This window comes from Narcine bancroftii, chromosome 4 (assembly GCF_036971445.1).
Source record: "Narcine bancroftii isolate sNarBan1 chromosome 4, sNarBan1.hap1, whole genome shotgun sequence".
NCBI classification, from domain to species: domain Eukaryota; kingdom Metazoa; phylum Chordata; class Chondrichthyes; order Torpediniformes; family Narcinidae; genus Narcine; species Narcine bancroftii.
In genome coordinates, this window is record NC_091472.1 from 296,392,363 (window position 1) to 296,417,731 (window position 25,369).

Here is a 25,369-nt window from a genome sequence, read left to right on the forward strand (position 1 = left end):
AATCACTTGTGGATTGGTGAAACATTGGTAGACTTTAGTTCATGGGAGCAATAATGGAAGGAATCAGGCAGCAGCAGGCAAAACAAGAATCAACAGTTAACCTTTGAACTGCGGCACCTGCAAAGGTAAATCACAAAAATATTTGTTTAATGTGCTGGTCCAAATAATAGGCACCATCAATTTATCAATGCAACCAACATGTTGGACAAATTGGTAACAGGTTTATCCTACTGGTTTCCATGTGTAAAATGATAAATGGACAGAACATGTACCAATTTCTCCCTATCTGTAGTTTGCCTTTATGGCATCTCAAGAGTCATCAGATTGACAAGAATATTTTCTGTAAACTGAACATCTATCTCATTTTGCAAACCTATTCCCTTTAGCTTGACAAAAAACACACAACTTCTGGTTTTGTGAATAAAATCAGTTAAAAACATTGATTCCTTCAAATATGAAACAAAATTAATGTTCAGTTTTTTTAAAAATATACCATTGATGTAATCAGTTAAGTACAAAATGAATCTAGTGTTTTGAAAGACAAATAACGTACACATAAATTATTAGATTTTGACTATTTTAAAACACTTGGCTCCATTCTCTCAGTAAAAACACAGAAAGAAATGCTGGAAGAAGTCAGCCGGTCTTGCAGTGTCTAGAGGAGGTAAAGATATATAACTGACACATGGGTAATACATCTTTACTCCTATGGACATTGCGAGACCGGCTGCGTTCCTCCAGCATTTAGTGTGAGTTTTTACTAGAATCACAGTGTCTGCAGACTTTCATGTTTCACCCTATCCTCAGGACTGATCAACCTAAACCATGAAGAGTACAAATGCAACAATAAGCAATTATTTCTTCACCTGAAATCAATGGCATTTCTACTACAAGACAGAGACTATGATTTCTTAACATACAAAGTGGATTTCAGGAAAATATAATTTAGTTCAAGATGTTACAAATATTTGCTGTACAAAAATGTGTACTTTGCCCTTACACACATGACACTACCAATTTCATTCTAATTATATCCTATATAATGTCATATTCTGCCCAGAATTTGTGGTTTCACTGAACAATTTTAGCCATTGTAAATGAAAGTCCTACAGGAAATAACATTACATCATGGCAGCAGGCCGAACTTTAACCAAATCATTTCTGGGACAATGTAATCAAAAGTCAATTATGCCAACTTATATTTGTAAAAGCATAAGTCATCACACAACATGTTCATCACTGACACATTTGGTTCCAAATATTATAAAGACAGTTGACTGCATAACAACTGGTTAGATTTCTAGCAAAAAAATTGTATCAAACTGCTGTCATGACACATCAGCCTGAACAGCTTTACAGCAATGAGTAGAAAGGGCTGCAGATTGCACTCTTTTGTCTGTTGTAACTTTAATTTCCATGATCCAAAAACTAAATTATTTAAGATCACCATCACTGGAAACTAGTGACCAAGTACAGCTCATTCTCCTCCCCTCAAATACTGTCACAAGTGAAATTAACATCTGGCAGGTTTTACAAATTGTCACAATTTTCACTCTCTTGATTTGTACTTGTAAACTTAGATTGTATTTAATTTCTTGAGCAGTTCCTGCCTGAATATCCTGTTGACTCAGAATTTCAAAACTGATGACTAAGATGGCAAAATCCTAAGACATTTATGTCATGACATACCTGCCTATGGGACGATACATAGACCATGGATTGTATTAACATGAACAGCAAGCCCAGAGTTCCAAATATGAAGCAACATTATGTTTAACTGCATTACCACCAGCTTTCACTAGATGGAAATGGAGAACTTTTACCAGACTTGCATATGACAATTTCAGTTGAAGCTTAAGAATGATCTTTAACAAATGTTCACACCATTCATCAGATCCAAAATTAATGTCACTAAATATTAGTAATAAAATTGTATAGACTCAGATAACTAGCACCAATTAATACATAGGTCAATTCTTAACTTTAAACTTTAAAAATCCTTTACGATCCAGATTAAAAATCAAATTGAGTCTTCCACCAACACTGGCATGCTTAGCGCACTTCTGCTTCCTTGCACAGCAATTCTGATGTCCTCTTGCCTGAGTTTCAGTCGTAAGCTTCAGCATATAGTATTTTGGCTCATCACATTTGCACACCATCTTCATAATCTGATCCTCTAGCTTGGTGGACCGACAGGTTGTAGGATCCCTTACATTTAGCAGTGTTTTCCAATCATAGACAAGATAAACAGAACAAGAGATTTCACCTTCTTTTGGAGCCAGAGTGGCCACTGCAACCATGTGCGTCACCATTTTATTTGTCCCAGTTATTGATCATCTTCCTTAATTCTTTCTTGTGCAATGTATTAAAGTTCAGTGCTCCAATGTTCCTTGGGAAAGCCTGACCACTTTTACAGAGTATATTGCTATTGTTGAAGTGGAAGTGATCGCTGATGTGGAGAGAGATAACTTCTTGGTAGATTGAGGATGTAGTTAGGTGAAGAGAGAGTTTCCCTAGAATTATTAAACTATTTGCATATGAAAGGAATATATGTGTAAAATACACTAGTCACAAGGGAGAGAAAGAGATTGGAATGCTGCTATTTTAATGGGTTTAGAGGCAACAGGATTTCTCACCTTTGTTTTTGTACACAGTGATGATGATGGCATCACGAAGGTCCTGAGGCAGCTTTCCTTGGTCCCAGCAGAGCTTGAAAAACTCCTGTTTTGTGGAAACTGCCAAAATGTTTGGCCTGGAAGTCAGCCTGAAGAAAACTGAGGTCCTCCATCAGCCAGCTCCCCACCATGACTACCAGCCCTCCCACATCTCCATCAGGCACACAAAACTCAAAACGGTCAACCAGTTTACCTATCTCGGCTGCACCATTTCATCGGATCCAAGGATCGACAACGAGATAGACAACAGACTCGCCAAGGCAAATAGCGCTTTTGGAAGACTACACAAAAGAGTCTGGAAAAACAACCAACTGAAAAACCTCACAAAGATTAGCGTATACAGAGCCATTGTCATACCCACACTCCTGTTCGGCTCCGAATCATGGGTCCTCTACTGGCATCACCTACGGCTCCTAGAACGCTTCCACCAGCGTTGTCTCCGCTCCATCCTCAACATTCATTGGAGCGACTTCATCTCCAACATCGAAGTACTCGAGATTGCAGAGGCCGACAGCATCGAATCCACGCTGCTGAAGATCCAACTGCGCTGGGTAGGTCATGTCTCCAGAATGGAGGACCATCGCCTACCCAAGATCGTGTTCTATGGTGAGCTGTCCACTGGCCACCGAGACAGAGGTGCACCAAAGAAGAGGTACAAGGACTGCCTAAAGAAATCTCTTGGTGCCTGCCACATTGACCACCGCCAGTGGGCTGATATCGCCTCAAACCGTGCATCTTGGCGCCTCACAGTTCGGCGGGCAGCAACCTCCTTTGAAGAAGACCACAGAGCCCACCTCACTGACAAAAGACAAAGGAGGAAAAACCCAACACCCAACCCCAACCAACCAATTTTCCCTTGCAACCGCTGCATCCGTGTCTGCCTGTCCCGCATCGGACTTGTCAGCCACAAATGAGCCTGCAGCTGACGTGGACATTACCCCTCCATAAATCTTCATCTGCGAAGCCAAGCCAAAAGAAAAGAAAGAGGCAACAGGATAAATATCAAAATAACAATAAATGTCAACTTCCTACCCCTAGCCCTCATCTGCCCCCCAAACTCCCCTCTGACCCCCTATCCTCCATTTTCCACGTGACCTCCTTCCTCCACACTCTGACCCCCCCAACCCTTCAAACCCCTCCCCTGATTCCCCCACCCTCTCCATGCAGAGAACTATCCCACATTCTATCACTTCTCAGTTTTCTTTACTTGTGCCTCCCGCCTATATCCACCTGTGACCTCTTGCCTGTGACCCTGTACTCGTCGCCCAGCCCCTTCTCCCCTGCCCCTTCCCTAAACTATTTAATCAAGCCACCTGCCTGCTTTTAGCTCACACCTTGGTGAAGGGCTCAGGCCCAAAACATTTGTTATGAATCGTTATCTACGCTACATAAAGAACACTGCCTGACTTGCTGAGTTTCTCCAACACTTCTATGTAAACTACAGTTACAGCATTTGCAGATTTTCATGTTTAACAGAATAAATATCAATTTAATTTTGGAAAGGCCAGGTTTTTTGTGGGAAATTCAAAATATTACATTCAAATAGTCATGGATATTATAGGAACGTGCATGTCTGTGTGATGTCACGTAAAGGAAAAGGTACCATTATTGGCACGTAATATTACATTTAGAATGTAACATACATGAAATTCTTTAACTTTGTCTACTGTAAGGCAGACAGGGAGTCGCCACTTTGTCCAGCGCCCCTCACAGAAACCTGCAGCACCCAGGCAGTGGAGTTTCCCCTCCAAGTACTGACCAGTCCTGAGCCTGTTTAGCTTCTGAAATCAGACAATCTCAGATGTATTCAGGCTATTAGGTGAAATAAGATACATTCAATATGTGTGTTCAACCAGATGCCATCTTGAACAGTGATCACATTTCCTATCGTGTGAGACATGACAGAATTGTCGATGAGGATAAAAACATAAAAATTAAACACTCCGGACAAGGGAATCTACGGGATTTTGAGTAAAGGGACATCGCAGGTGAGAATTTTTGGGGAGAAATTGGCAACCGTGACATCGAGCAGCAACAGGATGAAAGCAGATGCTCGTCAGCAGTGAAAAAATTTGCGACAAAGACAACGTAGAGTGAGAATAAATGGTATGTGGATAGCAGATTTACTTTGGTACTGAATATTAAATGGCAGAAGGACGTTTGGGGACTATAGAGAGACTGAGAGTGGGATGGTTATATAGATAGGCTTGATATGTACTGCACTGTCCATGATGTGAGAGATACTGAGACTTGCAAATAAAAAACAGGCATAGTTTTTGAGCAAGGTGGAGAGCAAAACACACAGACTGATCAAGACCAGTAAAACCACATACCAAATCTTATAAAGAGTTATGTGACCTTGTTGGAGACCATCTGTCCCCAAAGCCAATAGTGATCTATACCAGAAAGCAAAAGGATTTCAAAACAGTGAGCCAATTTTTGGCCAAATTGCATAAGTTGTCGGAGACATGCAGTTTTGGAAATGTTTTGGATGAGGCACGTTGGTAATCGGTTTGGTGACTGCCATGCCCAGCAACGACTGTTGATCATAAAAATGTGGACATTAAGTCTGCCTATGAGATAGCATTGAGTTTCAAAATAGCCGACCATAATATCGATGTTATACATAGTGAGCACGCAGTGAAGAGAATTGACTGATGAGAATGTTTCCACTGTGGGAGAAATAATCACAGCCCTGGTAACTGTTTTTACTAAAAGGCTAAGTGTTATTTGTGTGACAATGCAGGACACATTAAGTCAAAGTGTCAAAGACACAAAGAAAAGAGAGAGAAAGAGGGTCACAGGTTGAAGAAAAATAGAAACATAGAAACATAGAAGATAGGAGCAGGAGTAGGTCATTCGACCCTTTGAGCCTGCTCCGCCATTCAACGAGATCATGGCTGATCTTAAAGTTCAGTACCCCGTCCCCGCCTTCTCTCCGTAACCTTTAATACCCTTATACTGAAGAAATATATCTAATTCCCTCTTAAATATATTTAATGAACCTGCCTCTACTGCCCTCTGTGGCAATGAATTCCACAGATTCACCACCCTCTGGGTCAAGAAATTCCTCCTCATCTCGGTCCTAAATGGTTTGCCTATTATCCTCAAACCATGGCCCCGGGTTCTGGATTTTCCCATCCTTGGAAACATCCCATCTGCATCCATTCAGTCCAGTCCTGCCAGAATTTTATAGGTCTCTATGAGATCCCCTCTCAATCTTCTAAACTCCAGCGAGTACAATTCCAATTTGTGCAATCTTTCTTCATAAGTCATTCCTGCCATTCCAGGTATCAGCCTGGTGAATCGCCTCTGCACTCCCTCCATTGCAAGAACATCCTTCCTTAGATAAGGTGACCAAAACTGCACACAATACTCCAGGTGTGGTCTCACCAAGGCCCTGTACAGCTGCAGTAAGGTATCCTTGTTCCTAGACTCAAACCCTCTTGATATGAAGGCCAATATACCATTTGCCTTTTTTAACTGCCTGCTGTACCTGCATGCTCGCCTTCAGAGACTGATGTACAAGTACCCCTAGGTCTCTCTGCACTTCCCCATCTCTTAATCTATTGCCATTCAAATAGTAATCTGCCCTCCGGTATGTATTACCAAAGTGGATAACCTCACATTTATCCACATTGTAGTGCAATTGCCATGTATCTGCCCAGTCCCACAATTTATCCAAATCACACTGGAGCTTGCTGACCCCCCTCTTCCGTGCACACAACCCCTCCTAGCTTAGTGTCATCTGCAAATTTGGAGATATTACATCCAATCCCCTCATCCAGATCATTAATGTAAATTGTGAACAGCTGGGGTCCCAGTACAGATCCCTGTGGTACCCCGCTGGTCACCTCCTGCCACTCAGAAAACGAGCCATTTATCCCAACTCTCTGTCTTCTACCTGCCAGCCAGTTCTCAATCCACATCAATACTTTTCCCCCAATCCCATGAGCCTTGATTTTGGAAGCCAGTCGTTTATGCGGAACCTTATCGAAGGCCTTTTGGAAGTCCAGGTACACCACATCCACTGGCTCTCCCCCATCTATTTTACCTGTCACCATCTCAAAGAATTCCATTAGATTTGTCAAGCACGATTTACCTTTTGTAAATCCATGTTGACTCCGTCCGATCCCTTCTCTGCTAATCATATGCCAATCATCCTTAATAATGGATTCCATCATTTTGCCCACTACTGATGTAAGGCTCACCGGCCTATAATTCCCCGCTTTTTCTCTACCCCCCTTTTTAAATAGTGGGGTAACATTAGCTACCCTCCAATCTATGGGTACTGATCCTGAGTCTATCGAGTTCTGGAAAATAATTCTTAAAGCATCTGCTATCTGAATGGCCACTTCCTTGAGTACCCTAGGATGTAGATTATCAGGCCCTTGGGATTTATCTGCCTTCAAACCCATCAATTTCCCCAAGACCATGTCCTTAGAGAGACTGATTTCTTTCAGTTCCTCCCTTGCATTAGTCTCTCTGTTTCCCAACATCCTTGGGAGGTTATTTGTATCCTCTCTTGTCAAAAAAGAAATAAAATAAGAATTTAATTGGTCTGCCATTTCCTATTCCCCATTATATATTTCTCTGATTCCGACTGCAAAGGACCTACTCTGGATTTCACCAATCTTTTCCTCTTGACATATTTATAAAAGCTTTTGCAGTCGGTTTTTATATTTGCCTCAAGCTTACTTTCGTAATTTATTTTTGCTCTCTTGATTAATCCCTTTGTCCTCCTTTGGTGCATATTGAACTGCTCCCAGTCTTCGGTTGCGGTACTTTTTTTGGCCAATTGATATCCTCTCTTTTTGGACCCAATGCTGTCTCTAATTTCCCTTGTTATCCATGGTTGAGTCACCTTTTATGGTTTATTTTTATGCCAAACTGGTATAAATGATTTTTGCAATTTCTCTATTGGATCTGTGAATGCTTTCCATTGTCTATCCACAGTCAACTCCCCCATAAACACCACCCAATCAATCTTACTCAACACCCGTCTCATACCATCATAATTCCTTTTATTTAAATTCAGGACCTTAGTCTCGGTTTTAATTTCATCACTCTCCATGTCGAGTGAGAATTCGATCATATTGTGATCGCTCCTACCCAAAGGGCCTCGCACAACAAGATTGCTGATTAGCCCCTTATCATTGCACAATACCCAATCTAAAATGGCCTGTTCCGAGTTGGTTCCTCGACATATTGGTCTAGATAACCGTCCCGTAAACATTCAAGGAATTCCTCCTCCTCTGTATTTTTACCAATTTGACTAGTCCAATCTATATGCAAATTAAAGTCTCCCATGATGACAGTTGTTTCCTTATTGCACGCTTTTCTAATTTCTCTTTTAATGCCTTCCCTCACCTCTACATTACTATTTGGAGGCCTATATACCACCCCCACTAACATTTTCCACCCCTTGCTATTCCTCAGTTCTACCCATATAGATTCCGCATCTTCTGAGTTAATATCCTTCCTGTCAATCGTGTCGGTCCCTTCTCTCACTATCAATACTACCCCACCCCCTTTATTTTCTTGCCGATCCCTCCTAAATATCGTATACCCCGGGATGTTAAGTTCCCAGGCTTGCCCACCCTGCAGCCATGTTTCTGTAATCCCAATCAAATCATATTTGTTTATCTCAATTTCCACAGCTAATTCATCTACCTTGTTCCGAATGCTTCTTGCATTAAGATATAAAAAATAAAAAAATTAAATATAAAAAACAATCTTCCAAAGTTAAAAACATCATGCAAAAGGTCGGAAGTTCTAGCAATGAGTCAGAGAACCAAACTGACTCCAACGACGACGAGGCATTGGTAGTAAAGTATATCCATAGTGTAGATGATTGCAGGTCAGAAATTCTTGTTCATATTAAAGTTAACAACTAACCTGTCCAGATGGAACTTAACAGGGGGCGGCTGTGTGGTGTGCTGTTAGCCAGAATCAGATACACACAAGGTAAAGACTGTACAACAGGCTTTAATCCACAAAGACTTCCACAGAGCCAGGCTGGCTGTGGCTGCAGCAACTCTGAGTGAGGCCTCGGGAGGCCGGCGCACGCTTATATCCCGGAGGGTGTTTGACACCCGACCAGGTGGGGCTTGATCCATTCAGGCCAACCGATTGACAGCCGGCCAGGTGTCATCCTGTCCCCTTATACTCCTGCAGGTATGGAGGTTTCCCTCTGCAGTAGGCCAGTGGTGTGCCATTAATGCCAAAAGATCTGAAAGACAAACTACAGCCCAAACTTAAAATAAAACTGTCTGACATAGTGTTAAAGACAGAGAAAGTTTTAAAGTACTAGGGAAATGTGAAGTAGACATCGAGTATAAGGGACAGACAAAGAAAGGACTACCTCTCTACAAAGTAGATACAAAAGGACCTGCCTTGTTTGTAAGGGATTGGTTGTCACACATTCAAGGCAATTGGTGCAGTGAAGAATGGACAAATGGTTGATGATTTAAAAAAAAAATCAAAGGTGAAGCAGGTGCTTCAGAAGTACCAGACAGTGTTTGGGAAGAACCTGGGAAAAATTCAAGGAGTCCAGGTCAAGTTGCAATTGAAACTGGAAATCAAACCAAAGTTCTTTAAGCCAAGGTTGGCACCTTTTGCTTATAAAAGAAGAAATTGAGACTGAACTGAACAGATTAGAAATTGAACGAATAATAGAGAAACTTCAGTACAGTGACTGGGCAGTTCCTATAGAACTGATTTCAGACAGTGGGCCTCTATTTCTATCAGATGCTTTCAAGCAGTTCCTGCGAAACAACAATGTGCAGCACCTATTATCTGCACCCGACCATTGGTATGAATAGGGAAGCAGAGCGCTTCGTTCTTCGTTCAGACTTTTAAACAGGCAACAAAAGCAGAGTTCATTAAAAACATCATGGAATCATAAAATCGCAGAATTTCTGTTATACAGAACCACACCACATTCCACTATAAAACACATGCCAGCAGAACTGATGTTTAGATGCAACTTGAGAACCCGACTTGTGGCGGTGCACCCAAACACCGGACTTTGTATTCAGCAGTTGACATCCCCAAGTAAGCCGACAAGATCTCTGAAGATCAGAGAACAATTATTTGTATGAGATTACAGGGAGCATAAAGAAACATGGATAAGAAACGGCAGGCATCTCAAGAAAGTCAACGTTCATATTCGGTACTAGTGGGTGACAAGATATGGAAATGACACATCCACCAGTTAAGAGCAATAGAGGACTCCATTTCAGTGCCGATTTCAGACGATCCTCCTGATATTCTGCCTTTAGCACGATCCAACTCTGCTGTCCCATGGATAGCCCTGTTTCCAGTTACTGAAGCACCATCCTTAGTGGCTGCACAGGGGCAAGATCCCAGCCAAGCACCGCGCCACCCTCAGTAATATCAGCCAGATATAAGAGGTCATCTGTTCCAGAAAAGTCAAAAATTCAACCTCCTGATCAGTGTTCTTCATCCCCGAGTGGATCCAAGAGAGAAAAACACCCTCCAGCACATCTCAAAGACTATCTGCTGTGACTTAGTGTGTTTTCCCAGTTTAATGCATTTTCAAGTTCGATTATTTGGTGCTTCTAGTTAAATTAATTAGTTGAATTGGTGCTTAAGTTTCACCGTAGTGTCAACAAGTGTTAACATATTTAAGTTAAACTATATAGCTATTTACAAGAAAGCACAATTTTATTTTGCGGGGGAAGAGTGTTATGGGAATGTGCATGTCCGTGTGACATCATGAAATAAGTAACTTTCGATACATGCGTCAGTTAGACACCATTTGAACAGAATAAAGAATGATCACAGTTCCTAACATGTAAAATTATTCTTTAGGCTAAATACATGACAATGGAGAAAAAGAGAACCGGAACAGGCCCTGTGGTTTACAAGGTCCACACTGACCAACAGAAAAAGCCATTTACATTCATCCTATTCAAATCCCAATTTATTCTCCCCATTTTTCCATCAACTCCTCCAAATTCTCCCAGTCACCTGGATGCAAGGGGTGATCAATTAACCAACCACTCAGTTCGAGAAAGAAAATCATGTTCCTAAGAAAAATGTCATTGATTTATAACTGTTTAATCATTCTTGGATTTCAACAGCTTTCACAGCTGTCAACAAGTTCATTCAGAATTGCTGCTTTATTATAAATCTTCTCAGTGGAGAGGAAATCAAGATCTTGTTCAATCAGTTATAACGTGGTTCATTTCATTATTTATTTTATGTCAACAATTCACAAGAGACTGCAATGTTGGTGTTCATCCTTCATGAGTGATTGTGCACAAGGAAAGTGGTAGTTTATTGCCATTGGCAAGGATTGCGGAACATGGCTCAAGTTGCAAACATGCACACGCATTGTTTCAAAGATTAATTCTATTGTATTTTTTGACAAGCCTTGTAAAATCTAACTTGTTATAACAACTATTTTGGAACTGCAATCCTGTTTAGATAGACAAAAAAGCACACCATGGAAATAACCTCGCACACTGATGCAAAAAGTGCTGTTCACTTCAGCTTTCCAGAACAAAGATTAAAGAGTTGAAATAGATAAGGATTTCACTTGTTTCCTAGGTGTGAAGAAGATACAGTGGATATTTTTCAGCAATAAGATACACTGTGTGCAATCAGTGGTCCCAATGCTAAATATGTGAGGCAAAGCTATTGGCCACCATTATGCCAACCTTCTATAGGAGCTCTATCAAGAGTGCCCTGGACAGCTGCATCACAGTGTGGTACGATGGGAAGTCAATCCACAGGACCATAAGAGTGGCAGAGAGGATCACTGGAGTCTTTGATTTCCACGCCCCCCCACCCCCCCATCCCCACCACCACAATTGACAGGAGCTACTGTGTCTGAAGAGGGCACACAAAATCATCGAGGACCCCTTCCACCCTGCACTCACCATCTTTCAGCTGCTCCCATTGGGGAAGAGATACAGGAGTATCAGAGCCAGCACCACCAGGCTGAGGATCAGCTTCTTCCATGGGCAGTGAGAATGCTGAATGACCAAAGGAACTGCTCACACTAACCATCTGAGACTCTTATTTGTACAAAACAAAGTTTATTTAACTACTTTTACAGATATAACACTTGTCCTGCATATGTATTATTTGTCTGTATGCGTGTTATGTCTGGTTGTGTGCCTGCATGTTTTTAAACCGATGACCAGAGAACGCTGTTTTGTCAGGAGGAATTTGTATAATCAGATGAAGATAAACTTGACTTGACTTGAAAGATCAGTACTGGGACCTCTGCTGTTTGCGATAGATATTAACATTTCATTGAAAATGTAGGTGGTCTGCTGGTGATATGAAAATTGGTGGAGTTGTGGATAAGAGGAAGGTTATCAAAGATATAGTAGGACATAGATCAGCTGGAAATTAGAGAAACGGCAAGCATAGTTTAATCCAGACAAGTGTAAGATGCCGCATTGTTAGAGGTCAAATGCAAGAAGAAAGGAGGTGGCAGGACACTTAGGAGCATTAATGTGCAGAGAGGACTAAGGGTGCATCTTTATAGCTCCCTGAAATAGGCAACTCAAGTACGTGGAATGGCGAAGAAGGTGTAAGAGATGTTTGTCTTCAACAGTTGGGACATTGAGCATGAAAGTCATATTGCAAATTCATAGAACTTCTTCAATACACAAACTTGCTGGAGAAGTTCTACTGGGTTTCTCCAGGTCATTTGTGTAATGCACTTGGACCCCAGCATCCGCAGATTTCCTTGTTCAATTATATTGTGGTGAAACTGCTAAAAAGAATTGACAAAATTGAGGAGGAGACTGAGTCACTGATCAACAGGCTTTTACTCACAATGGACAAGGACCTCATCCTATGCCATGACCCAGGATTTCTGGGGAAGGGTCAGGGTGATGGAGGCTTTATACAAGGTTAAAAGAGGGAGGGCACAGGTACAGTCACAGGATGGGGCGGAGCCTGGTAATCATGAAATCCGGAATGCAATACAGTTCAGCACATCCGTAAAATTTTGTGAAGTTCATTCAGAGTATTGTCTGCAGTTCAGGCCAATGCTCTATAACAATGGTTCTCAACCTTTTTCTTTCCACTAACACACCACTTTAGTAAGGGATTGCTTAAGGTGGTATGTGAATGGGAAGGGAAGTTTGAAAATCTCTGCTCTAAACCCAATTGTTACTGAAATATTTTGCCTGTGAAAAATTGTCATTGACCCATTTTTCTTTGGAGTTATGAAACCATGCTCATAACGAGTAAATTAGGTACGATTAAAATAGTGGTTTTCAAATTTTTTCTTTCCACCTTAAGCAATCCTTGACTAACAGAGAACCTATGGCATAGGGAATACTTTTTTTTATATGTAAACAAATAAAGAACTGGTAATCAGTTAAGAAACAGCACAATACAGAGAGAATAAAAACATCAATAAAATGCGCAGGAATCCTTAAATGAGTCCTTGATTGAATTTGCCGTTGAGGAGTCCATTGGTGGAGGGGTAGCAGCTGTTCCTGAACCTGGTGGTGCGAGTCTTGTGGCACCTATATCTCTTTCTTGATGGCAGCAGTGAGAACACAGCGTGTGCTGGGTGTTCTGGAACCTTAATGATTCCTGCTTCTCTCCAACACCAGCATTTCCTTTAGATGTCCTTGATAGTGGGGAGAGTTATGCCTGTGATGTACTGCGCTGCGAGACCACTACCTTTTGGAGGGCTTTATGCTCCAAGATATTGGTGCCCCAATACTGGACCGTGATGCAGCTGGCCAGCACATATTCCACCACTGGCATAGGGAATACTTAAAGTGGTATGTGAGTGGAAGGAAAAAGGTTGAGAACCACTGCTCCATAATAAGGGATTTGGAGGCCTTGGAAAGACTGCAGAATAAGTTGACTGGGATGCTGAGTAGATTGCACTGTAAGGAAATGTTGGACAAACTTAAGATCATGTTCTTTTGAACTTCTGAGCAAGTGTAGAAATCCTATAGAAGTATTAAAAAAAATTAGTACTATAGTCAGTCTTTATCCCAGGGTTGAAATGTCAAATACTAGAGGGATTAGATTTAAGATGAAAAGGGAAGGGGGAAAAAGTTTAAGAAAAAATTTGCAAGGCAAGTTTTTTTTCCCCCCCCACACAGGAATTGGTAGGTGCCTGGAAAGAGAGTTTTTAAAAGCGAATGTAACACCAATGCTTAAGAGACATTTAGAAAGGACACAAACAGTGCAGTAGGAAGGAAGGTGGGATTAGTTTATAATAGCATCATGGTTTGGTTGGCCAAAACTATTTGTCAGTTGTTAACTGTAAGGGTGCTCAGTTGATTGAGGCTCAGTAGCACACAATTGAGGCCTTGCTGTCACTCCGAACCCACTAAACCTCACAGAATAATGTCAGAGTGGTAGGGTTAGCTCACTCACCCTTGCACATTTTGAAAAAGTTCGTTCAGATGGGTTGACACAATGGTCCAATGGGTCTCACACCTTAATGCACATTGAGCTGAAACGATGTTCCAAAGTCAGCTCTACCTCAGGTGAACTACTCCAGCAGGAGTATTACATTAATATTGATTTAGAAATGTGAAAAATTCCCCAGGTTTACCCTATCGTTTACCCTATCATTCTGCTGCCCTGTCAGTCTACTCTCCACATCACAGTGATAGAAGGTATTATTAACAATGCTGTTACATAGCACCTCCTCACTAATGTTTGGCTCAGTTACACCAGGTCCACTTCAGAGCAGTGTGATGGAATACTCTCCACCTGCTTCCTCTCCTGCCTAGACGTATGAGAGCAATTTACAAAAGGAAATGCAATTACCTATAAGGCACCTTCCAAAAATGCACATATTTCAAACTTGGAAATATATTATTTTTTTCAGGTTACCAGAATAAAATTCTGGAACCCCCACCATTAGCGTAGATCAGATTTCACCAGAAGGTCCACGGTGTTTCAAGTTCAAGGTGCAGCATAGCTACACAGCTCCTGTCAATGGTGCTAGTATTCCATGTAGAAATAAACAAAATACTAAGTTGTGGTTCAATAGCATTCCATCTTTGACATAATGAAAAGTTCAATTAAAATGTGATCTTTATTCATGCCATGTGTTGAAGAAATTGCCACAGAATTATGAAACAAATCATAATTTTAACCCTACCCTAAGGGTATTCCTCATTTGTTTCTGTAATGGGCAGGTCATCCACCATATTTACTGCTGTCTTTTAAAAGTACCACACTGCAGAATAAATTTAGCAGTTCTGACAACCTTCATTTTGAAACTTGGTAAGGAAATCATTCTCTGTTTTCTCTCCAAAACTATGTAAATGAATTAAAAAGAAAATTAATGTACCACATAATGCTATTACTATGATGTTAAGATTGAGTGTATGATAAAGGTTTTATCAGTATAGATTAAAAAGTAAGATGCCTTTTCTTAGTCAGACAACACTATTAAAGAGCAAGTTAACCGATCATTTATCTTATTGTGGTCCACGAAGAAAGATTACTGAAGTATACATCTGCAGGACAATAGTGGCTGTGTTTTAAAATAAATGCTATGGAATATTTCTGAGGCCAGTAATGACTGCTCTCTGAATTTTTGCTTGATACGAAAGTTAGCTCCATTATATAATAACCACGACATGAGCCTTAATCAACTAAATTGCATTCCCCACTTAGCCATCAAACTATATCTTGTTCATTCCACAAGATTCAACATTCATAACCTCATTAGGGAAGTAGAAAAATAATTATTCAATTTTCTATTATCCTTACTACTGAACTTATATGAGAAAACAATCAATTATAGCACTAATGTTAACAAGCCTTCACTTGATCATTAATGTTTTTTTAAGTAATGAGCAAATCTACAAGTAACAAATATCAGACCATGATAAATTTGCAAGCTGTGTTGTATAATTCTCAAGCATTAAACTTCAATGTTATAAATGATCCACTGTTTAACAAAATACAAAAATATAGCAAAGTTGCTAATTGTAATATTAAGAACAATACTTTGAGAACAAATAAGCATCTCTGGCAAGACTTTATTGACCTTCCCCAGTTGTCCTGAGATGGGGAGTTAGAGATCACTCTGAATTGCAGCACTCTGTGCATATTGTGATCTGACGGAATTGGATGGGTCTCTAGCCGATTCAGGAGGGTGTTGAGAATAAATCATACAGGCAGAGTTATTTATCAGTCAGACTGGATAAGAATGGTATTTTTTTATTCCACACTGTAGTGTTTTAAACCAAATTCAACTTTCAATAATCTACACTGGGATCTGAACAAAGGAGCACAATGGCCATAAAGTGACCTTTTAGGTCATGTGTAACATTAAGGAATAGAATAATACCTAGTGTCGCCGAGAATATTCTCCCAGAATCACAGTGCGGCTTTCGCGCAAACAGAGGAACTACTGACATGGTCTTTGCCCTCAGACAGCTCCAAAAAAAGTGCAGAGAACAAAACAAAGGACTCTACATCACCTTTGTTGACCTCACCAAAGCCTTCGACACCGTGAGCAGGAAAGGGCTTTGGCAAATACTAGAGCGCATCGGATGTCCCCCAAAGTTCCTCAACATGATTATCCAACTGCACGAAAACCAACAAGGTCGGGTCAGATACAGCAATGAGCTCTCTGAACCCTTCTCCATTAACAATGGCGTGAAGTAAGACTGTGTTCTCCCACCAACCCTCTTTTCAATCTTCTTCAGCATGATGCTGAACCAAGCCATGAAAGACCCCAACAATGAAGACGCTGTTTTCATCCGGTACCGCACGGATGGCAGTCTCTTCAATCTGAGGCGCCTGCAAGCTCACACCAAGACACAAGAGAAACTTGTCCATGAACTACTCTTTGCAGACGATGCCGCTTTAGTTGCCCATTCAGAGCCAGCTCTTCAGCGCTTGACGTCCTGCTTTGCGGAAACTGCCAAAATGTTTGGCTTGGAAGTCAGCCTGAAGAAAACTGAGGTCCTCCATCAGCCAGCTCCCCACCATGACTACCAGCCCCTCCACATCTCCATCGGGCACACAAAACTCAAAACGGTCAACCAGTTTACCTATCTCGGCTGCACCATTTCATCAGATGCAAGGATCGACAATGAGATAGACAACAGACTCGCCAAGGCAAATAGCGCCTTTGGAAGACTACACAAAAGAGTCTGGAAAAACAACCAACTGAAAAACCTCACAAAGATAAGCGTATACAGAGCCGTTGTCATACCCACACTCCTGTTCGGCTCCGAATCATGGATCCTCTACCGGCATCACCTACGGCTCCTAGAACGCTTCCACCAGCGTTGTCTCCGCTCCATCCTCAACATCCATTGGAGCGCTTTCATCCCTAACGTCGAAGTACTCGAGATGGTAGAGGTCGACAGCATCGAGTCCACGCTGCTGAAGATCCAGCTGCGCTGGATGGGTCACGTCTCCAGAATGGAGGACCATCGCCTTCCCAAGATCGTGTTATATGGCGAGCTCTCCACTGGCCACCGTGACAGAGGTGCACCAAAGAAAAGGTACAAGGACTGCCTAAAGAAATCTCTTGGTGCCTGCCACATTGACCACCGCCAGTGGGCTGATAACGCCTCAAACCGTGCATCTTGGCGCCTCACAGTTTGGCGGGCAGCAACCTCCTTTGAAGAAGACCGCAGAGCCCACCTCACTGACAAAAGGCAAAGGAGGAAAAACCCAAAACCCAACCCCAACCAACCAATTTTCCCCTGCAGCCGCTGCAACCGTGTCTGCCTGTCCCGCATCGGACTTGTCAGCCACAAACGAGCCTGCAGCTGACGTGGACTTTTTACCCCCTCCATAAATCTTCGTCCGCGAAGCCAAGCCAAAGAAGAACATTAAGGAGCAATATAGGCCTTGGAACCATGATCTGGATAAAATTAGAGTGGCTATTCCAAAGGAGGACATGGTCATAGGTTAACATAATATGTTTTAAAATTATTTTAATTAGACTTAAACGGTATTGAAAACACAGTGTGTGTGTGTGTGTGTGTGTGTGTGTGTGTGTGTGTGTGTGTGTGTGTGTGTGTGTGTGTGTGTGTGTCTGTCTGTGTCTGTCTGTCTGTGTGTGTGTGATATATATATATATATATATATGTATATATATATATAATATATTCATGCAGTAAACAATGACCATGTCCTCCTTTGGAATGGCCACCCTATGACTGGATGCTCCAGTAATGCATTAGAAGTCTGAAAATCCAGACTGCTTGGGGATTGGGTTGGTCTGAATTTTTGGATTTTCCAGATTCTCGGGCAGTACTTTTAAATTTCAAATTTAAGGAGGAATGAAGAAGAGATGAACAGGGAAATTTTGACAGTTTATTCATTAGCAAATTCAGCATGCTTCATTCATGAAAATGAGCAGTTTTGAAGAGAAATAAAAATGCCCCTGTGCATCGGTGCCACTGACGTCTGTACTCACACACACAAAAACCTGGTTAATATAAAAGGTTCGAGAGTTTTCAAAAAGTCTGGACTCTCGAGTGGTCGGGACTTCTGGCTTCTGGATTTTTGGACTTCTTTTGTATAACCACTGAATGGCTGCACTTCATTGATATAACTAATTATTAGCATGGTAATTAGTACTTGCTGGACTTACTGGATCTTGCCTTGCATTGTTTAGGGCAATACAATCCAATATGTACAGTTAAGTTATAAAATGGAACAATGTTCAGGAAATGTATGAGGTTTATAGGTCAATTGGTGCATTCAGGCAGTTCAGGCTTGTGGGCTGGAAGGGCCTGTTACTGTGCTACATGTCTATTTTTTTTAATTAATAAACTGAAACATATATTTCTGGGAGCCACCACTAATTGATGATCTGTGTTCTCTCCTGGAACAACCACAAGAAGAAACGCATGTACTATCCCACCAAGACCACCTGGAAATTGGAGGAACAACACCTAGATGGCATTAACATTGACTTTTCTGGTTTCTGCTAACCTGCTCTCCTCACCCCCATCCCCACCTCAGCTCCCCTTCCAGCTCTCCTTCCCCTCCCCCCTTTCTCTCTCTATTCATCTAGACATCCATCCTCCCCCTGCTTGCTGCTATCCCCTCCCTCCTTTTTCCACCTGTTACCTCCTGCCTTTACAACCACGCCTGCCCCCCCCAACTCTTTTATTTGGATGCCTGCTGACATTTTTCCATACCTTAATAAAGGGCTGAAGCCTGAAACATCGGTTATGTATTTTTACTTTTGCTAGATAAGAAGACCTCACTGACAAAAGACAAAGGAGGAAAAACCCAACACCCAACCCCAACCAACCAATTTTCCCCTGCAACCGCTGCAACCATGTCTGCCTGTCCTGCATCGGACTTGTCAGCCACAAACGAGCCTGCAACAGACGTGGACATTACCCCTCCATAAATCTTCATCCGCGAAGCCAAGCCAAAGAAGAAGAAAGATAAAAGACACTGTTTGACCTGCTGAGTTTCTCCAGAATTTTGTGTTTTAACTTTTACACATGAAAAGACATTCGTGTAAGGCAAGTCTTTCAAATGAGTTTATCCAGGCCCAATGTCACACAGAAATGACAATCTCCCAATCGCACTGGAATCCTGACTGCCACCCTCCTCTGAGCTGCCTATCATGCAGCCTATCCCCCATCCAAATTTCCATCTCTCTCTCTCTCTCTCCAAAGTCCAATTCATTCCTTCTCCATAAAAGGCTGTTATGCCCCCAGAGCCACCCACAATGAATCCCCACCCAACTCTAACCATTCAACCTTAAACCACCATCCACTTCCCCATCCACTCTATGATCATTATACAGTTCCACTCACCAAACTTTGCAGTGCTCCTGGGATACAATCAGCATTAGATTTCAGAATTTCCACCCAGCCCAGCCAGTACTTTCAACACTTTTCTTAATGCAAATGCACTGAGGATTGGTAAAATTCTCAACAGTACTAACACCCAGCCTATTTTTGACTTCAAAGCCATGACACAACTTTTAAATCCAGAAGTCGTTCCTATTCTCAAATATTATGACCATATTTGATGGTCTAAATGGACACGATCCCTATCTGTATGTCATTACAGTGGCTTTATCTATTATTAAGATCCATCTGTATACTATGGGAGACAAATACTGAACAAAATAACCTTTAGTTGAAAAAGAGGAATGCATAATATTGGCATACTACACTTTAGAAACAGTTTTAACCTGCAGAAGTTCTATATTACTCATCTTTACCAGTAAATCCAAAATTGATTCAGCAAATAAGAAAATGAAACATGCAAACCTATATGCATAATTTAGCAAAAATATCATAACTTTTAGAAACAGATTACATAAAAACTCAAATCTATACTCAGGCTACATCGAACCAAAACATTCTTGTAAGGATCAAGAGTACCTGGTGATATAATGTAGAAGAAGTCCTTAAAGTCATCCATCCAGACTTCTGCCAGACGTCGATTGTTCTTGTTAATGATATGCCCAGTACCACCAGGAAATGTATATGGAGTTGCCTTACGGAACACGTGGCCAACATGAGAACAAGTAACAATTTCCAAGGAACCACCACATTGCCATATCTAAGAAAATACATAAAATTTATGGGTTTTTTTTCACCAAAATAATAAATATAAAGACAGATCAGAAGACCAATGGTACCATTTTACATCATGTTTAAGCCTTGGGTTACATTTTTAATTTCAGTTTATACAGTGAAGTAAACAATCAGCATCCCTTCAGCATGTTGCCTTTCAAACAGCAATAGCCTAGCACTTCCAAGTTAAGGTTATCAAACATGAAGTTCCAATTTCCCTGATCAACAGACTGGCTTTTGCTTTTCAAATTCTCAAAGTTTAAAGTTCAGATTTATTGTCAGAATGCAAACATGACATATACAACACTGAGACTCTTTTTCCTGCGGGTGAGGCAGAATCACCATTTATTAGTAATGTAAAAGACTGTACTCAAGAAGATATGTACAAAGGTAAACAAATAAATAAATCTTGTACAGAAGCAGAATCTCCAATAATTTTTATAACACATTGCAAAGCAATTGATTAGGAGATGAAGATTTAAATTTTAAATATTTGAATTAAATTAAGACCTAGAGCATATTTAGACATACAGGCCATTTTGGCCCATGAGCCTGTGCAGCCCAATTATACCCAACTGACTGACAAACCCTGGAACATTTAGAAACCGGAGCCCCCGGGGAAAACCCATGTGGGTAGGGGGAGAATGTACAAGCTCCTTAACAGACAGCGCCAGATTTGAACCCCGGCCGCTGGTGCTGTGACGGTATTGTGCTAAGAGAGCTTTGAAGTGGCAAGTTCACCAGGAATAGAACTTGGAAGTCTGTTGTGAGTTCGATGAGACCATAATTTGGTTAACAATGGAAAATGTGAAAGTTACACTAGTACAAGCAGCAAGGATTTAAAGATGTGCTCCAAACCCGAACTCAGGATCAAAGGCACCTTCAAGACTGGGAACATTTTGAATCTACCTCAGGCAGCTGTTGAGGACAGTGATAAATTTCGTCATAGACGCTTGTCTTCTTCAGTCAGCTCTGCCATTACTAACAATGCAGTAAGGTAGAGGGGGTGATGAAATGTCATCAGTGATATCTGGACTTGAAGTTGTCACAATATACATGAGAAAAAGGCACGGTCTACAGATGGATCCTCAGGAGATACATGAGTAATAGTGTAGGAACGAGAAGAGAGATTTTGCTGGTAATGGTGTAAGAATGCTCAGACAGGAATAAGGATGATGTGATCAACTGTGTTAGAGACCAAAAGCGGGTCAAGAATTATCACTGATCTCTGTCAATGTCGCACAGTTTCCCATTCATGACTTTGACCAGAGCTACCTCAATACCAGACTAGGATGGAAATAAGCATTGAGATCTGAAAACAGTATTATTTTCCATCTTCCTTTCCTGGCTCTCAGGTTGGAGGCTATGTTTTTTTTTTGCACACACAAGAAAAGCCCCAATCAAAATTCAGATTTTCTTTGTCTTCAAATCTGAAAATGAACTCAACTACTTTAGGAAAACACCTTTCTTTCAACGATTATGTTTTAAAACTCTGAGCATAAGATGTTCCAAACATCATCCTTTACAAAAATGGTCATCATCATCGTGGCCCATCCCTTCGCGAGCGAAGATTAACACGGTGCCTTGTAGCTCGTCTGCCCTCACAGAACTCTTTGTAGTTGTTGGCACATTGTGATGTGCCACTGCAAATTGCGGAATGCCATGCAGTGCGATTTTGTGCGAGGTCCTCCCAGACAGTATGGTTGACATAGAATGACTGGAGATTGCATCTGATTACGTCTTTGTAGCGAAGTCATGGGCGGCCAACAGGACGGGGAGGATCTGGTAGCCCATCATAGAGGACATCTTTGGGCAATTGGCCGTCCTCCATATGGACAATGTGGCCAGTCCTCCGTAGGCGGCAAGCGCTGATGATTGACTAGAGGTCCGTACTTCCAGTCTTCTCCATGACTTGGACATTTGTGACTCTGTCGCATGAGTAGCCTAGAATGGATCTGAGGCAGCGGAAATGGAATGCGTTAAGCTGATGTTCTTGCTTTCTGTATGTGACCCAGGATTCACAGCCGTAGAGAAGAGTACTCAGCATGCAGGCCTTGTAGACTTGGATCTTCAACTCGGTGGAAAGGTGGCAGTTATCCCACATGCAGACATGGAGGCATCTGAAGGTAGTGGATGCTTTTCCCAGGCATGTGTCCAGTTCTGCGTCAAATGAGTTTGTTGTTTTCATAGTGGATCCCAAGTAGCAGAATTTCTCTACTTTGGTGAGCACTGACCCATTGATGGTAATTGATGGAGTGGGTTTGTTGGCTAAAGGTGACCGTCTTGCCCAAGCTAATTTTCAGACCAAATTTGGTGCAGGCAGATGAAATGCATCGCACAACGCTTGCAGCTCTGGCTGGGAGTGAGCCACGAAGGCAGCATCATCGGCATAGAGCAGTTCTCAAATCATAACTCTTCTGATTTTGGTCTTGGCCCAAAGCTGTGATAGATTAAAAAGTTTTCTGGAGCTCCTTGTGTGCAGGGCCATGGCTGAAGCCTCCGGAAAGGCATGGCACAGAAGAGCAGAGAAGAAAATGCCAAATAGAACTGGGGCGAGTACGCAGCCCTGTTTTGCGCCGCAGTGGATTGGGAACTCTTCTGATCTCAAGCCATCGAATTGGACAGTGGCCTGCATGTTGTTGTGAAACTGGACAATGATGGACAGTAGTGTGTCAGGGCAGCCAAGACGTTTTCAGACATGGAATAGGCCTGAGTGACTAACATAGTCAAAGGCCTTGGTGAGGACGATTAAGACAAAAATGCAATTTGATTATCGATCAAACATTTTTGTAAGAACATACTGAATTCACTTTCAGATAATAAAGATAATTTGCTCACAACCTTTGGAATATTTTCTGTTAAATTTTAAGAGATGAAGCCAAGCCATTCATGAGAATGCCTTAGAAATGCAAATTTTGCTCTCTCCACTCACAAGACTGATTCCATCTGCCTGCATGCTGCACCTATATATGCACATTGCTCTCACTTAGAATCCTCCACAAAATTTTGAACTCACTACCATAGCTGGCTGAACCTCCAGCAGTCCCTATATCAAACCTCTGACCTCTTTCATCTCCATCTCAGAAGACCCAAAATTTTCTTCCCTCCCATCCAGTCAAACGCTCATCATCCATTCCAACATTTCCAACTGTCATACTGTCCCTGTGATGCTGTTTTTCCCATCCGCCAGCAGACCACCCTGCCAATCTGATTTGCAGATAGTTGGCAATAAAGATAACACGGGAGAACCCCTCCCCTCCCTCCCCCCTCTCTTTTTCATAAAACATTGTTTAAACCTCAATCCTGGCCTCACACTCAAAAAAAATCAAAATCCCAGAGGAGCTACACAAAAGATTTAGTGCAATGCTTCAGGGCCAAAACATTTTAATAATTTGGAGAGACTAAAGAAGCTGTGGTTATTCTCTTTAAATAAGTGCAAGGTTAAATCGAAATATATTTAATAATCCTCAAGGGCTTTGATAAAGTAAAAAGGAAGTGATTCCACTGGTAGAGGAATCGATGACATCAGATCAAGGATTTAAGAACCAGAGAAGAAAGAATTTTGTTTTACCGAGATCTGAAAGGCATTTCTTGAGAAGGTAGTAGAAGGAGATTCAAAACATTCAAAAACACTTCTGGATAATATATTAAAGTGGATAAAAACTTAAGAGAATCTCAGGAAATAATGGAGTTAAACTAGTTAGATTGCTCTATAAGAATTTTTAAATGGTACAATGGGCTGAGTTTTGTTTTCCAATCAAGGAATAATGCCACCATCTTAACAAGATTTACAGTTCCAATCCTTCTGCGTATAATCTACATATCAGCTGCTTCTCGTATTCCTTTGTCATGTAATATCACGTGAAATTTCCTTTTGCAAGGCAGACTAAGAGTTGCCTGGTGGCCTTTACAGAAAGAGAGAAAGAGTAACAAAAGAGAATCCCTTCAGAGACACTGAGTAGCCATGGATTCGTCTCCAGAGCTTTTGCAGCCTCTGCACCATTTGATCCATTGGCAACCCGAGCTCCAGGTCCAAACCTCTGACACGATCAGGAGCCTTCAGCACCCAAGGCCCTTTTGGAGCCCTTCTTGCCCTCAGCACGGTCATGAATCCTGGTTCTGATACCTGTCTCCCATGAGCCAGTCTCCAGCAGCCCCCAGCCTGTGTAGGTCCTTCAACCACAGGTTTCCAGAAGCACACAGCCCTCAATTGCAAGTTGCTAACCGCCTGCAGACCGTGTGAGCCACTGAGTTCTTCGATGGCCCGCTGCTGTGGTCGCTAACCTGTAGGGTCCTTCAAACGCCAAGTTCCTTGATGGTCTGCAGCTCTGATCACCATCCTGTTGAGTCATCTCCTCAACAGGGAGAGCGTTCTCCCCATTTCAGGTGCCTTGTGCCAGTCTGCTGCTCCCCCATAGTCTGCTGCTCCCCCATAGTCTGCAACCCCTCATGGCCATGGCTGAGCATAGGTGCCAGTGTCTTAAGCACAGACCCCACAGTGACAGGATTTTAATTAAAACACCGTCTGCTCCTTTCCCAGGCCATTTAAAGCCTGTATGGACCTACTGGCATTTGTTCGGAGCAATTGGGCCCTGTAGAGCAGCACTGTGTCTCCGCTCCCTCCTCTCCTGGGTCCAAAGCAGCAGCTGTGCTGTCGTTATAACAGCTCTGGCAGTACCACCATTTTTTTATACTGCATATCTATTAGTTTCTGCTTATGCTTGGTCTCAACCTCACATACATTTGTCAATCTTCTTTGTTAATTTGTTAATCTCCATCCCTAACCTTCATCTTTATTCCCAGTCCCACAAGCACCCAGCACACTAATGAACTCGTCCAAAGGATTATTTCCTTGATGATCAAAGATTCCCAGTTGCTTGTGCTCTGTTCATGTATCATCTGATGGAACCAGTGAGGTAATAAGTGCGTGGCTTATGATGATAAGTATATACAGTGCCCTCCGTAAGGTTTGAGACAAAATGTTTTTTTTTCCTTTATTTGCCCCTCTGCTCCGTAATTTTAAATTTGTAATCAATTCACATTCCTGATTTTATTCAACATTATTTGTATACATTTTAGTTTGACCATGTAGAAATTACAGAGTCCCCTCATGCCAGAGAGTCGTAGTGGATAACTGTCGGA

General features: G+C 41.7%; 1 protein-coding gene across 5 annotated transcripts in view; it reads right to left on the reverse strand.

Annotated features, from left to right (window-relative positions):
• Positions 1-25,369, reverse strand: part of galnt13 (polypeptide N-acetylgalactosaminyltransferase 13) — a 256,909-nt gene that overhangs the window by 61,268 nt on the left and 170,272 nt on the right. For all 5 annotated transcript variants that reach the window (XR_011356763.1, XM_069935526.1, XM_069935525.1 and 2 more), the window contains one exon: positions 20,033-20,213. Coding sequence is in view for 4 of the 5 variants with exons in the window: in XM_069935526.1 (XP_069791627.1) it covers positions 20,033-20,213 (181 nt within the window). In the remaining variant the exon portion in view is untranslated. The remainder of the gene's footprint in view (positions 1-20,032; positions 20,214-25,369) is intronic.